The 17,132-nt window shown below is 32.0% G+C and overlaps 2 protein-coding genes across 39 annotated transcripts in view; both read right to left on the minus strand.

Annotated features, from left to right (window-relative positions):
• Window positions 1-468: 468 nt before the first annotated feature.
• On the minus strand, window positions 469-5,835 carry LOC100576876. Of its 3 annotated transcripts, none has more exons than XM_006561606.2 (4): window positions 5,214-5,835; window positions 4,962-5,135; window positions 1,031-4,794; window positions 469-747 (listed from the first exon to the last, which is right to left on the minus strand). In XM_006561606.2, the coding sequence occupies exons 3-4, from the start codon at window positions 4,752-4,754 to the stop codon at window positions 722-724; spliced, it is 3,750 nt and encodes a 1,249-aa protein (XP_006561669.2). In that variant the 5' UTR covers window positions 4,755-4,794; window positions 4,962-5,135; window positions 5,214-5,835; the 3' UTR covers window positions 469-721. The 3 variants fall into 3 exon arrangements, with proteins under 3 accessions (XP_006561669.2, XP_006561668.2, XP_026298828.1); XM_006561605.2 differs by having other exon boundaries at window positions 815-4,794; window positions 5,214-5,834; XM_026443043.1 differs by having other exon boundaries at window positions 469-4,794; window positions 5,214-5,834.
• A 3,234-nt stretch (window positions 5,836-9,069) lies between these two features.
• Para (sodium channel protein paralytic) overlaps window positions 9,070-17,132 on the minus strand; it is a 61,563-nt gene continuing 53,500 nt past the window's right edge. For 23 of the 36 annotated variants that reach the window (XM_006561526.3, XM_006561533.3, XM_006561528.3 and 20 more), the window contains 1 exon segment: window positions 16,284-17,066. In XM_006561526.3, the coding sequence (XP_006561589.1) occupies window positions 16,284-17,066 (783 nt within the window). 36 annotated transcript variants of the gene reach the window in all.

The raw sequence follows: 17,132 nt of genomic DNA on the forward strand, positions 1-17,132 counted from the left end.
ACTGTAGTACTACATACGATCAATGTTTGACTTCAATGCGCCACATATCTTACGATATGATCGCGCATTCTTTACATTGATAATGCAGATTAATAACTTCAATAAAAACGCAATATTTTCTTAATCATTTTTAATTATAAAAAAGAAAAATGATCTAATTCTTATGAGTTTTTCGTAAAAGAAAAAAGTAAAATATAACATTACCATTAAGATAAGAGAGTGATTTTATCGATCATATTGATCTCTACTGTAGTTAATATCAATAAAAGTTTTGACAAATATTAGAATACAAAACTTTTTATAAAACTAACTAAATTTTTTTATACATATTTTACAATGCGTAATAAATGAAAATAATTTAAAAATAAATTCTTGTATACAAAATAAATAATACTAAAATAATATTAAAAAAAAACTTTAATATAAATATGTACATAATAACTATATATATTTTCCAAAATTCGGATGTAATGGTACAACCTAAAATCCAGATCTTTATTTTCATAACGAAATACATGAAAAATACCATATATAATAAAATCAACAGCGTAACATTTAAACTTTATTAAAACCAACAATATTAACAAGAACAACAAGAATAAATCATTCCTTCGGAAATAGTTCACAGAAACTCGATCTTACATAAAATTCAATTGTCCTGCCATGTCGCTCAACGACGTAGTATATCAGTTAGTTATGCACTCGTATACAATGGTTCACATCATGAATGATCAAGTGCCGGGAGACCTACGACATTAGTAACATGATTCAAATAATAATAGCCTCAAAATGATAACAACGTTTCGGATCAAACCTTCTAATTATGAAATGCATTAAGACACTTGTCGTTAAGGGTCCAATCATGATGCTGCTACGGTCGCTAAAAGCAGTGCAAGAAAACAAGCCAGCAAAACCATAGAATATGTAGTAAATAGTATTGTTATGAGGTTAGTAACATATGAAATACGCATTTCAGTCGAACGAGGAATGTCATACAATTCATAAGTATCCTTGCATTTTGTACTCTCACCTTCACAATTTGGGTCATGTTCATCAATTTCTGGTTTAACAGCAGTTGATATTACAGTTTTTTCTTGATCGCTTTCTTTTTCTTTTTCGTTGTTTAATATTGAATTTGTTTCAATAATATTTAATGACGAAATATCTTTTTCAATCGAAACATTATTATTGCAAGAAATATTATTGGTTGCATCTTTCTTTAATAATGCTTCTAATTCTTCAATTTCTTTTTCATGTTTGCATAAACTCGCTGCTGCTAATTGTAAATCGTAAACAGCTTTGGACAAATCAAGTTTTGGATCGGTATGCGAATTAGATCTTGCCTTTTCTGATTCTATCAAGTTGCAGTCCTCGTTTAAAGTTATCGTTGTATCTTCTTTAGGAACTACATTTAATATATCAGTGATTCTTGACGAACTAGACAAATCATCATTTGTATCGTCTTGACTACAAGTAATGGAGCTACGAGTACTAGTATTGGGCGCTGTACTATCGGTTTCTATTTCAGAATGGTACGACGTCAGCGAATTCTTTTGGCTTAAACGACTATCACGTAAGTGATCTGCCACACTGCTAAACGCCTCTGCAATTAGTTTAACATTCTCGTCTGCGACACGAAGATAGAAATCAAACGTATTATCGCCAGTCTTCTCAGAATCTTCATTTTCGAATTTAGTGAGAATTTCTGTTTGTTTCTCTATGTTCTCCTTATCTTTACGATTTTCAATATTATTTTCTGAATAATGATTACCTAAAGATTGAATATGCAAAATTGAGGATTCTTCCTCCTTATTATTATCATTTGAAACATCTATTACAGGAAGTTCTGAATGAACATGTGTTTCTTCAGTTGATTTCACTTCCATATCATTTTGTCCTTCAATTAAATTGACTAAATCTTGGCATAAACGACTGTACGCTGTGAAATCAGTTTCTGTATCTTGATTATATGACTCGTTAGATTTGTTTTGCATGCAATTCTGCCAGAATTCATTGTTCAATGCATTAGGTAATATATCATTAGATATTATGGAATTTTGTGCTCTTGTATCATTCTCATTTTTATTTTCGAAGTCCTGTACTTTAGTCGATGGTGAAACGTAAACACGTAATTTTTTTCTATTTACATTTGTAACTGGATGATTGCCATTTATATCAGTTTTCGAGTTTTTCAATAAACTATCAGAATGCCATCGATCATAATCGGAAAGTTCACCATCGCTTACAACTCGCCTATCTGTTCGTATGGGTAAAGATTTAATATCTATTATAGTGTTACTCATTTCATCTTTGATCTCTTGAAGACTAGGTTCTCTTCGAAGATGAATTCTATCATGATTAATTAAACCGTATAAATTAGCAGATAAAGATCTAACCGCTCGTTTTTTTTTGGTACCAAAAGTAATTTCCTGATCTCTAATAATACTGTTTTTACTTTCAACAGTGTTTTTCGACGTATTGGCATCCTTTCTAAGAGCTCTATAAGCCAAATCATCGGTAACAATGTCAGGCTCGCACTGTGGTATGTATGAGGAACGAGGATAGTCTGGTTTAGTTGGTGTGGTGTGTAAATAGTCACTTTCTGTGGCAGCCGTTACCGGTCCTAAAGGAATTCCAAATGGAGGTTGAGGATCAATTATCTTCAATGTGTTATTAGCATGTTGAATGCTTCGATAAACAACATCGTCTCGTGTTACATCTGGTTCGTCTCGACGCGATGCACAATTTCCAGCATAGAGATAATCATCAGTTATATCTTTGCGTGATAAAATAGGCGAAGCTATCAGATAACTGATATTAGAGAGTGCAGATTGACCAACCACTTCCGACAATGATGCAGGTCTCTCTTTAGGATGCATTCTTCTGTAAGCCATATCATCTTTCGTTCTATCTGTAGAATCTTCTGAAATATATGAAATAGTATTAGTTTTTGCTTGACGGAGACTAAATTCTTCCATACTACGTCGTTCTGCTCTATCAAGAAGATCTTCATCTCCTAAACGGAGGCTATTATATATCGCTTCAAGTTCAGAAAGCGCTTCTTCAAGATTTTTAGAACTTCTTTTTTTTTCTAAAGTGTCTTGATCGCTAATTAATTGATTTTCTTCCATTTTCAAATTGTCAACAAATGTATCATTTGGTAAATTATAAAAATTCTCGATTGCAATTTCTTTGATTGGTGATTTCGTATAGGAACTATCCAAAGACTTACTAATAGTAGGTGAAACGGAATTATTACGCATATTTTTAATATAAGTAGTAGATAATTTATTTTCACGCATTTTGGTATCATAATTTTTAAAGCTTGAAGTGAGTTGATCATTTCGATCATTTCTCCTTTGACATTTCATTGCTTCCGTTTCTTTAAACATCGGTTCATCTACGTGTCTGCCGGTTGAATTGTGTCTATTGTTTGTACACTCTGATAAATTACAAGATGGTGTTGAGCTTACAGTTAGAGACAATGGACGTCGTGGACAATGTTTAGTCGAGCCACACCAACTGATTTCATTATTTGAATCATAGGATCTTAAACTTTTTACATGATCTTTAGTAACTTCATGTATATCGTTCATTTTAGTACGTAAAGTATCATCGTATTTTATTGCACCAAAGTTTTCATTCAATGGAAAAGAATTACAACCATAAGTAAAAATTCGACAACGTGGATCTCTTGGTGGAGGTTCAGGTGGAGAAGAACTTCGACTTGCAAACTGATGATTTCTCGTATAATCATATGGATTAGCATAAATTGTATTACTAGCCATAGATAAATTGAAAACATTATTTTCTTCTTGATTTAAATTGTTTTTATTTCTGTATGAAACATTTGGTTTTGCATAAGTATTATTTTGGTTTAAATCTGTTATATATTGGCTCATTGTGAGATCAGTAGACGATTTTGTCTGTAAATTAGGTGCAATCAATCCAGATTGTCGTAGATTTTCAGCAGATTTTTTTATTGGGAAGGTATTACTGTTAGAATAATTGATATAGCATTGTTCTGAAAATTGAAATGGTTCATTTGCACCTATAGAAACAGAGGATTGTTCTTCATTCATGAAATCAAGACTGGTGCGTTTATTTGTTATATTATTTAAATTTTCTGGAAACTTGTGACCTTCATCTCTTGATAAACGTTTTATATAACGTTCAGTACGTGCTGCACGACTTTTTCTATTACAAGAAATATTTTTCTGCGTACTATGTGCAGCAATTTCATTTTGATATCTTGTCAATGAATTACAAGATTTACGTGAATCTTCATCTGAACTACTGTCTGCACAAATACGGTCTCGTTTTGCTTCTACTCGTGCTTTTAATTTATTTTTCCTTGCTTTTTTACTTAATCCATCCAATGATCCATCGCTACTACGAGAATTCAAAGAATCTTTTTGTAAGTTTGTTATATCCATTGACTTTGTAGTATCGTTAATATTTAAATGTTGATTTGAATTCTTTTCAATTGGTTGAAGCACAACATTATGTAATTTTCTATTAAATACTGTGCGAGGTTTTGGTTGTCTTGTACAATATACAATTTCTTCATCATTGGAAGAACTATCATAATCCCGAATTGATGATATTCTTTTCAAAATTCCACCAATTGACCATTTTTTTTCTTTTTTTTTATCTGTAGAAGTCACAGCATTACAGACAGGTAAGCGTCGAGTTGGTGGTAAAAGACCATCCATTCTTAAAATATCTTTTCCACTGATACTTCTTTTTTCCATTATGAATAAATAATTTATCTATTTAAATATATTATAATATCTAAAAAAAATTAAAATTAAAATTAATTAATATTTAAAATTTTTTAAATTTATTATTATTTGTAGAATATTTTAAACTATAAAATCTCATTGTATCAATATTAGCATAAACTATATTAATAAATATATTAATATGCTGTTAATTTTAATAATCTTAATTCTACTTACGATTATATATGTTATGTATTAAATATATATATCATATATATAACATATATAAATGCAGAAAATGTGTAAAAATATGCAGATGTAATCACTTCATCATAACCATTAAACGAATTACATTTTATTTAAACAGCAAATTTTCGATTTCCAATATTGATATGTTTATACAGTGAACACCTTGAAACAGAGGATTTTCATTATAAACAATTATATATCATTACGTGCATGTATATAAATAGAATATTGTCTGCTAACCTCCATGCAGACGATCAGTTGAATGATTCAGATAAGTATTAGGCGAAGGGCGAATTTTCTGTACATTTGCCAAATATTTTCCTGCGATTTAGGAATGTTAGGCACAAAATTCATTCACATTACACAGGATATAAATTAAGACAACTTAGGTCAGTACATCTAACGTAGCGCTGATAATCCTGATAAGATTTCCACACCTCTTCCGTAGAATTTCGCAATACGTTCGTTATCTTGACAGATGAACTATAAAAATTACTCTTGAAAACTATAATGAACTCTTGTAAATTATTGAAGTACCCAACAGTTTGATTTAAAGATTTGTGTTTGAAAATTATAAAAGATTTGATTAGTTTTCAGACATCTACGATCTGTAACTAATATTTGCTTCATGCTTATTTAATAATGCTGCCATTACATGGATATCGGTGAATGTAGTATTACGCGTCAAATACAAAGGATACTGGTAGACCACTCGAAACTGACTCGAATCAGATCGAATCAGATATGAGAAGAGAAGGGATTCATCGTTTAGACCCCACCCATTACACCAACCTTCCCCCATCGCGCAGAATCACGCACAGTAAATCGTGCACGCATCTTACGCACCCACGCACGACAATTGTATCATCTTCTTTAAAATTATTATAATAGTATTTTAACTTACTTTCGAGAAATAAAATAGTATTATATTTATTGATATATTATTGATATAAATATAAATTTATTGATATAATATTCTTGTTATATAAAACGATATATAATGTACATTATACGAAATATTTTTTATAAAAATATTTGATATTTTCTTTAACAATAGTGTAGAAAAAGGCATGCAATGTATTTAAATGTAGACTGTACTATTTATGACGCTTCACATAGAAATCCTCTTTAATAGAGTTTAATGAAACTCTGATGATATAGTAGGAAAATGCTATTCTTCGGTTAGAATTGGAACTAAAGGAATTTTGTGAAATTGGTTCTTTTAATATTTGTTTTTTTAATCATAAATTGAAATATAAAATTTTTTATATAAATTTTGTAACTTTATGAAATTGGTTGTTTTAATATTAATATTATTTGTTTTTTTAATCATAAATTGGAATATAAAATTTTTTATATAAATTTTATAAGTTTTTTAATTTTTCTTTTCATTAACATAATAATAAATATAGATCACTTATTCATTTATATACTTTTATGTACTTTACGTGCAATATGATAAGTAAAAAATTAATGAATTGATAATTATATCAAATCATAGGAACCTTGAACTTACAACTCCAAGTTATGTTTGAGATTCAGTTTAAAATTGTATTGCATTCCAGATTTGAATTACGTCAGACTAAAGACGTAATACGACACTATTATAAATAGAGATGCTTTTATCTTAGTGTTTAGCTGATAAATTTTAATTTAAATTATTCTGGTTTTTTTTTAAATAAAATATATATTTTTTAAATATTTACATTATACAATTATAAAAATAATATTATTTTTTCCCTGAATCAAATTGATTTATTTTCAACAAAATATTAAAATTATAATTACTTCTTGTAAGTAATACACTACCATCAATCTAAATTGCATATAATTGTATGAGACACACATTTCTTATTTTTAGTTTAACAATTTTAATTTTAAATATTTAATTGTTTATATAATTTCTTAAAAATTTAAGAAATTTATTTAATAAATCATTACAAAACAAAGAATTTATGTTGCATTATTAAATCCATAATTAAATAAAATACACATCTATATCAGATTATTACATAATGTAAAACAGAAAGTTAAAAAAGAATCATGTAATTATAAAGCATTTAAAAAAATATAATTGCATCATAAGAAGGGAATCAAATTAAAAACAGAAATGGAAATATATAAATTATATATACATTTGATCATATATTGATATATTTTTAATTTCAATAGTAAAGAAGATATATGAATAAAATTAAAAATGTAAAAAGGTAAGGGAAGAAATAAAAAAAGTATAAATTACACTTTTTTTATTGCATTTTAAAGTGTTCATCTACATTTTATGTTTAATTTTAAGCGTTTGTATTTGTTCATCAAAAAATTGATCAAAAAACATATAAAAAAATGTTTATTATTATATTTCATTCACATTTTAAACTATATATATATATATATATATTCAAACATTCATTGTGATTAAAAACTTCAAAAAATAAATAATACTTCAAGAAAATACAAAACTAAAATATTTTTTACTCTTAAATTAAACAAATTCATCTATATTTTAAATTGCATCGTCGAGTTATCTATACAAGATATAATAATAATTACCTAAAATAATTAATAATTTCAATAAATCATTATCATATGCTTCAAATCTCCATTTTTATTTCATCTCGTTAAATATTCCAACAATTAGACCAAATGTCCACCAAAGACCCGGATATATTCTTCCATTCTCTTTTTCTCTGCGCAAATCGATGATACGAGAAAAGTGTCCAATAATATTCGCGGATATTTTAAGAACGGATACGTAAAAAAAAAAAAAAAAAAAAAAAAGAAAGAAAAATAAGAAAAAGAACGAATGAATGGGTGGGGAATGCGCATTTCGTGAAAGTTATAATTCCTCTGAGTATTCTTGGTGCAGGGCTACCAGACATAACGCATTACGCGAAGTGTTAAAGGTTCGAGACGCCGAAGAGACCGTGATATTCTTTCGAAATTAGGTATTCATGCTGCATCATTCCGGTCCAGAGAGCCATATACGGTTGGTCAAAGACACGAGGCATTGTGTGTATGTAAGTTGCACATATCTCATCGATAGCAGCAAGGAGAAAGCCGCTTTCAGCATTAATTCAGGACAAATACTTTTATATTTTGCGCGCGGCAAGAACTTTACGAAAAAATCGACATGGCTCGCAAATTGACGTGGCTCGAAATAGCGGGCAGAATTTTTTTATAGCATGATAGGTGTCTATTTATATCCGAAAGTATATTTAATCGTTTCACGTGAACAGAAGTATATGTATAATTTTAGAATGTATAAAAAGAATGAACTAAATTAACTTGTAATTGATATTAGTGTTTAACGCATATATATATGGATATAATGAATAATCGTTTTCTTTATTTAAATTCGAAAAATTATTTTATCGAGGTTTAATTTAATGGTTTCGTTAAATAATTTTTAAAAAAATTTAATCGCTGTGTGGAAATGAAATTATTTTTTAAAAATATTTAAGTATTTAACTTTTGATGTTTGGTTCAGAATACGTGACAGATCGATTGTTTTAAAAAGTATATTTACAAAATATATAGAACGTCGTTAAAAAATTTGAAAAATCAGAATCGAGTGACTTTTTTTTTCTCAAAATTAATTTCATACTTGTAGAATTTATTTATTTATACTAACAGAAAGTTAAAAGTAATATTTTTAGATTAATTGTTAATTGATGAAAGAACTCATTGTTAAATCATTATTTGATTTTAACAATTTTTTATTGTTAAATTTAATATATAAATATAATATAATAAATATTATACTTATATTTGCAAGAATAAAATTTGGATAAAATTTGAATTAAAAAATGAATTTCTTGATTATTGATTTCTGATAGTGTATTAAAATAAATGTTAAACTAAAAAATAAGCCAGTTAAGCCAGGATAAGTAATAATTAATTATAGGGATTATGAATTATTATGAGCTTTTATAAAATATCACAGTTAATTTCGAACAGTATATATCTTGATGGTAAATTGGAAGAGTCAAAGCCGTGAAACTCTCAAGGATATGAATTGAAATAGCCTGTAGAATATGTAGAAATAGCAGACAGTCCATGATTGCAGGGTCAAATGATGACAAGGACAACAACCGTATGAGTGTTAAGCTTTTTCGTTTATTGAAAATATCTCTGTAAAACGTGTGTATATTGTGGCCGGGCGAGGTAAGCCGACAAAACCGAATCTTTTTTTTTTTTTTTTTTGTTTCTTCATTTTTTTTCGACAACGAAACGAAATCGGGTAGCAAACGAAGGAATACGGTGAAGACATTAAAAACAATAATAGAGTCAAATCGTTATTTTAGTTACCTACATAAGTAAAGGACGAATCAACGATGCATTCGCTTACTTTTCTTTTTTTCTTTTTTTTTTTTTTCTTTTAATCTTAGTATATTAATTATATTATGTATAACAAAGCGGTAACAACTTGTTAATTGTAACTATTACGGTAATAATCGTTTACTTTATATAATTACAATAATGTAATGTAAGGATGATCGTTAACTAATCGATAACAAACGAATCGTTTCCTCCTCCATCCTTCCTTCGTCTTGATCGTCATATTTATTTCTCGTCACTTTCTTAACTTCGTCTTTTCCCTATTTTTCTTCTCTTTTTTCTTTTATTTTTATGTGTTTGTGTGTTTTATTTATTTCCTTTTTTTTTTTTTTTGCTTTTTTTTTGCTTAAATCCGATATCGATCTTCAGCTAAATCGTTTCGTTATTTTATTTTATTCGTATATTCCCTCTTTCGTATTAATTATTTAACAACAGTTTTTTTATTTCTTTTATTACTTGCTCTTTAATTTAATAATCGTAGTAAACATAGTAATTATTTATAATATTGTGCAAATAATCCATATTTTTATTTTGTTTAATAATAATGAATGTCATTCAACGGAGGAGCTCTTCTATGTTCTCTCTTTCTCTCCCTCATTTTCTCTCTCTTTCGCTCTCTTCTCGCTTTCTCGCTCTCCCTCTCTCGCGCTCTCGTTCATTCTTTCCCTCATTCTCTCCCTCTCTCTCTCTCTCTCTCTCTCTCTCTCTCTCTCGCTTTCTTTCTTTTTTTTCTATTTTTCACACATACACGTTCTTTCGCACGCACTCTGTCTCGATGTCTCTCTCTGCTTGCTCGCGCGTATTTACGACACGCATTTGCGCATGCGCGCCGTCGCGGCACACGTCCGCGCATGCGCGCACAAGCACGGAGCACGCATTTGAATGGACGATCCTTCGCGCGTAATGTTTTTTTTTTCGACAGCTAGCTCGTTAAAATTGGATTTTTTTTTTTTTTTTTTTTTGGTTTCTTAGCACATTTCATCTACCTAGCTTGTTGACCCATGGCAGTTGCTTGTTCATTATACTGGCCGACAGGCTCCGTAGCTTGACACTTTACTCGATTATTCTTTGTATTTTTTTTTAAATCTTCTTTTATTTAACCCAACTCACAGAATTTTTTATTTCGTACCTTCTTTATATAGCTTTTGTGTTTATTTCATCGTTTTATTATCTGACGACGTTTAGGTTAATAAGTTTCGAGAGTTTCGAGACACTACAAAGCCCTTTTTTTTATTTTTGTTCGCTATCCGTTTAAGAAAATTTCGTGCATTTACGATTAGTTAACTTAGTTTCATTTCTTCTTTATACAATGCGTAACGGCAGTATCGTCCACGGAGAAAGTACGTTTAAATCTCGTCTTACCTCGCTTAACGAAGGAAAGCCCTATATGTATATATATATATATATATATATATATATATATATATATATATATATATATATACATATACATATACATATACATATATATATATATATTTTTGTTCTTTAATATCTTACAGCCGTCGTCGCGCAAAAGCTGATATTTAATGTACGATTTTTTTTTTTTTTTGTTTCTGGTAAAACGAAAATTAATGAAGCACACCACGTATACTCTTCCACCCCCCTCCCCCTTGTTTCTTTTCGCAGCCGTAGCAAATTTTTTTGGCCGATCGAACATTTTTTTACCGTTCCCGAGCTTTTTTTTGTCCCGAGCGTTACGCGCAAAACGAATTTCCAAGCAACCCTTCGAGACGCGGAAATCGGAATTTCTAACCTTTTTACTCTTTCCCTTCCAATACGACCGTAGATTAAGCGGATCGAATGTCACCAAGTTTACCAACAATCGGTAAACGCGACTGAAAATTGGGGAAGTTGCGATTCAATCGAACATTCGATCACGAAAAATCCGAGCAGTCATCACGTTCGCAATAAAAAATCACTGTGGATAAAGAAGAAAAAGAAGAAAAAGAAGAAGAAAAAGAAGAAGTAGAAAAAGAAGTAGAAGAAAAAGAAGAAGAAACGATATTCATTTCGATGCCTCTCAGGGAAGAACGATTTTTACATGATTCGCAAAATCAATTATCGTTAAAAAGAGGCCAATGTGTGTTTTGGAACACTTTCTGCACGATTGTATTTCGTTTCGTTCGTTTATACGCCCTGTTTATATATCTTTTTTTTTTTTTTTTTTTAATCTTCTAACGTTTGTCGTGTGTCTCGAGAGTTTTATTGCTTCTAGAAGTTCGCGGTTACCCATTCGACAAAGTAGTATCGAAAATATATATGTATATTATTTGCGTACAAACCATTTGATTATTATCGAATTATTTGCACATATTACAGCACGGGAGAGGTTCGAAACATAAAAAGGGGCGAGAGGGGGTATCTGAGTAATTAGACAGTGAGCCGGACGGACCATCAGATACGTCGTACTTCGATAGAAGAAGGATCGACGAGTTAAATGAATCGTCGTCGATCGATCTCGTGCCTCTATTCGTTTCGTTTCGTCGTCATCGTCGTTCGTCGTGCTTCGTATATTAGATTACATTATGTTATTATATCAGATGCATGATCGAGTATATTTCGAGTATTATCGTGATTATTTTGATCTCTACAAAAAACAAATATTTAAATAACGTGCGGCTAGAAAAAAATTCGAAGATTCTCGTCAAATATAATATTAATGCAAACAGCAACGGCATCGCGCAATACTTTTTTTTAGGCATAATCCATATCCATATCTGCTTTTTCGTTGCGGAAAATTATTGAGATAATTAGGTGGCGCGATGAATCTGATGTGTAATTGATGATAACGCGGATATATTATTGGGATTCATCAATCATTTTAAAGATTCAGAGAGATTCAGAGTATAAGAAAGTCAAATCTTCGGAAGAAACGAAGAACGACGATCTCTTCCGAACGAACGAGTCGCGAGGACGCAGTCACGCGCATGCGTATACTTTGAAGCGTACTCACGAAAAGATCATCGAATGGCCCGCGACGAGAATCGTGAAATGCAATTATAATATACGTAGAAAAGGTACGAGGACATTAATATCGGACAGGCTTCTCTAAAATACTTTGACAAAGCGGACTCGACACCGATAGTGTGTGAATTATTTGTACGAGTAATTTACAATGATCCTCACCCTCTTGAGCCTTCGTAGCTTAAAATAATGAACATTTGTTTTTCTTTTTTTATCTGTTTCCATATTTTCTCTTCGTTATTTCTCGCATTATTCTGTACCTAATTGCATATCTGTATTTCGCCTAATCTCATTCTCAACCTATGTGTAATAAATTTACACCGTTCCCGGCTCACGTAACATTCATAACCATCGTTTTTATGTTATGTTCTTATGTCGTTCCTGCTATATATTCCAAATACAATCCTTCGAGCGAGCTGCGAGTTTTTTTGCCACGTCCGTTTTCGACCAGCGAGAACGATTCTAGCTTCGTTTATTATAGCGTTTCCGCCGTCGCTAACACGACACCTGTTTCCGGTAAAACACACGAGCAACAAGGTGCGTTCCTCGTTCCTTTTCCCATCGTGTTTCTTTCTATTCCATTTCAGAACGCGGATGTAAACGTAGAAAAATAACGATTGCGCAATCCGCGTTAACACACACACGCACACACATTAGTTCATGTTTGTCCTCTGTGTTGTTGTTGCCTCACCACTGCACGCTCGTGCGTGCCAGCCCGAGATAACTTTCGTTCGTGTAAGTACCTATATGTATAATATGCATTAATCTGTATTTTGTACGGCAAAAATGAACTGTGCTTTGCCGTCGTTATAGACAGACGCGTTCCAACGAATTCTCGTTTATCTCCGTGTGCATATCACTTGCAACGCGTTCCTCGATTCACTTCACTAAACCTATGATTTCTTATGTTGCACGAGAACGATGCGATTGAGGTTATTGACTTGTGATAAAATCGAGTGCCATGTTTACGATTGTTGAAAAAATTTTATATATCGATATATATCGAAATAATTTTACTCGATCGTAATACAATCCTACCTACAATCTGAAGGACAAGATTGTATTATTTATAAAACAGGCACGCGATCCTTCACGAAATTAATTAAGCACGTAAACCCGTTCGAAATCGAGCTGGGAACTCGAACGATTCCTTTCTTCTATGAAGCATCGATTTTTTTTCTTTTTTTTTTCTTTTTTTCTTTTTTTTTTTTTTAATCATTTAGAATATATATCGAAATTTTTTTAAATATTTGTATCGTGATTCATAATGAAAGAAAATGTGTGGTTATTTTGTCAGTTTATAATAATCGTTATTATTCTTAAACGTGCATCTTCACGAATCACGAATGGAAATGGTACAACGTACTTTTTGGGCGTTTTTGCATTGTTTGTTCTCATATAGAGAGAGATAAATCACGTTTGATAATTCAACAGAAACTGTGTACTAAATATTTTAAACAACGAACAGCAAAATAATCATTTGAAATCTTAACAATTTTTGTTGAAAACTTAACGTGTCATTTTGGCATCTATTATTAAACTAAGTAGAATGACACAACTTTTTCACTCAAATTTTATAATAGAGAATTAAAAATGTTAATGAATTTTTAATTTTAAATTTTATCTGAAATGCAAATGATTTATTTACATTGAAATATTAAAAAAATTATTTTAAACAAAAATTATCATATTAAAGTATCTAAAATACTTTTCTTAAATTTAGAATTTATCCCATTATATTAATTATTCTTACAAGTTTAATTACTTTAACAATTGAGTTAAATTCTGATAGAAATATAATTCAAAAATGAGTTAAAAATAGTTGTGTCCAATTCTACGTTATCAACCGAGTTAATCTTTCATTTTTTTCCACATTATTCAAACATGCGGTATTTTATACTTCGTTTTATACTCATTTTAATAATTAGACTACGCGTTTACTGCGAGACGGGTTTACGGGCGCACGGTTGTCGATTACAATTATTCGAATAACGTTACACTATTATGTATATTCATTTATTCCAAAGCGCATCACTACGTCGTGTAAGATTGTGTCTGTGTAAGTTTTTGCAAATGTGTAAATATCTAGCTGATGATGATTGCGAAATTTGTATTTGCCATTCCTTTTTCTTCTCTGTTCCTTTTGGTAAGAAAACTAATTATCAATTATAAATATTGAAAAAAAAAAAAAAAACTTTTTTACCAACAATGAAAACTTTGCGAGAAAGATAAGGTAAAAATCTGTTTTATCAAATGAATCACAATCACAATCGTATTTCTTCCTAATTTTTTATAGAAGCAATTTTTCGATTTTTTAAATAAATATATCACTGTAAAATCAGATCGTTAATAATAATATATAAAACAAATGTTTACAGATCATTGATGCTTGATATTTAAATATAGAAATAGATAAGAGGAATAGAGAAGCAAAGGGTTAGATAAAACAAAGCCGCGCATTCGGATTTTTGCGCATCGTACTGCGCAAAATTTGTTCAAGCCGAGCAAATTGTAGTAAACTACGCGTACATTTCACATTATTAACATTCTTATTCACCATCATCATCATGATTTATAATCTTAATCATTCTATGATCATCCTCACTATTATCGTCAGTTATGATCAGCATCTTCATCAATGTCTTCGTTTTCTCCATCATTTTTTCTCTTTTTCCTTTTTTTCAGTTTTTTCAAGTTCAAAAAACTTTCTCGTATTTATTATACACCACAGTACGATGACCAGAATAACAAATAAATGAACAAATGTCACCCACGAACCTCGACCGCAGCGAATCAACATTGATTTTTTTTATTACATTTCTATATATTTTTTAACTTCTTTTCGTTTGTATTGTGTTTGTCAGCGAGTTGGCGAGTCGCTGTCAAAACCGTGTAAAAAATCCAATATACGCGGATAGAATTTTACGAATCGGCTCTACCGATAAGTTTTCTTTTAGAGAAACGATGAGAAACGATCGCTCATTTTTCTCTCTCTCTTTTTCTCCCTTTTTTTTCTTTTTTGCAAACGCGGCAATATCAACTATCCCATCGTAGATCTTCATTTCATTGTCGGTCACGTGAAAAGATTTTTCATTTCATTGCGTCTCGAGTATGCGTACAGCTAACGCAGCCGGCGCGGATCGTCATCGTCATCGTACGATTTCTAAAAAAAAAAAAGAAAGAACGGTAAGAAGTACCGTAACGAAGTCCATCGAAGGCAGGAATACTGAGCGCGTAGCAACATTAACCTTCGAGCCCTGATTTATTTTTAAAGGGGGGAAGTCGACTCGAAGGTTATGTTGTACAGAGTCAAATACACTTTTCTCTATACACCGACTATCATTATATTCTTTAGATGCGTTCTTTCCTGTTAAAGTTCTTGTCCTTCGATTCCTCTTCGTATGTCTATCCATATCTTCGTTTCATAGCCAAATCTTCAAATATTTCAATTACGATTCCATGGATTCCTCTTGCACCACGGAACGAGAGCCGAACCAATCCGATAACGAGCACGGACGATTGATGATATCAACAACTTTATGTTTTTCTCTATCATCTTATTATTTGCGCCCCGTTTTTTGACTCGTTCAGGACAAACAAACACATGTCTCGTGTATCCTAGTCCTCGCTCGTGTGTTCATCAGCTAGCGACGTGTCTTTCCCAACGATCGTAGCGTTTACAGTAGATTAAAGGCAACTCGTTGGAGGAATGTATTTTTTTTCTTTGTTTTTTTTTTTTTTTTTTGGTTTTTTTCTTTCTTTTATTTTTTATACAACTATAAGGCTGTCGATGGAGAGCGCGCGCGAGGTCCGTGAGGCCGCTGCTCCTCGCGAGCAGTATCAGCACTGCAGACGCTGCGTGAAATCGACGCGTCTGTCGGTAATTCTATAGCTGTTAATCGGCGATGCTGCAGATGGAGCGATCGTCGCACGGACGCCGCCATTTGTGGTTCGTGGTGGCGCTTGCTACGACGGTGGCGGTGCTGGAGACATTATGGACGCCGATCAGACGTCCGCGGTTCTCGAGGTTACGCTCGGCGATCGGCTATGGATGACAACTCTGTGGCCATTTTTCGTTACAAAACCGTCACTCTCGACTAAGACTGCGGTTTGTCTGACCCGTGGATCCGTGTCAGCGTCATCGCTTTCTTCGCTGGGTCCGCCTAGACGCTGCTGTTTGTGCTTTCTCCAAGCATTTTGGATCAAACGCGCGCAATATTCTTCGCGCTGACGCCACAAAGTGGAAGAGACCGGTTCATAACCAGTCTCACCTGGACGCGTTTGAACCTCGATCTCTGCTGTCTCCTCAATCGGATTACCCTTACGCGCGAAGAAGTCTTTGGTGAGAGCGTCCAAGATGTCCACGCAGAACATCATATCTCCTTTGCATATAGGAATGTCCATCGATACGATCTTGTACTTGTTCGGCTTGTGTATCTGCAATGGCGGTTCCAGCACGTCCAAGAAATCGGATAACTGATCATATCTGATGTACTGTGTCCCGTCTGGATCAAACTGTTGCCAGATCTCGTAATACATATCGTAATCGTCATCCGTCAAACCTTCCTGCACATCCTCGGTCGCTTGAGAATAATTCTCCAAGATCACGGCGATGTACATATTTATCACGATTAAAAAGCTGATCACCAAATACGAGAGAAGATAGGCAATGCCGATCGTAGACGAACCACAATTGCCCGGATATCCTATCTCGTTGTTTGGTTCCTGGCAGTCCTCTTCGTTTATTATACCGTCAAGAACACCGTCCCAACCAGCGGACGTTGACATCTGAATGGATTTACGAGTTTTCGTGTAATAGATGTATCTAGACTAAAATTTATTGATTGTGAAAGA

Source organism: Apis mellifera, linkage group LG9, assembly GCF_003254395.2.
Source record: "Apis mellifera strain DH4 linkage group LG9, Amel_HAv3.1, whole genome shotgun sequence".
Classification (NCBI taxonomy): domain Eukaryota; kingdom Metazoa; phylum Arthropoda; class Insecta; order Hymenoptera; family Apidae; genus Apis; species Apis mellifera.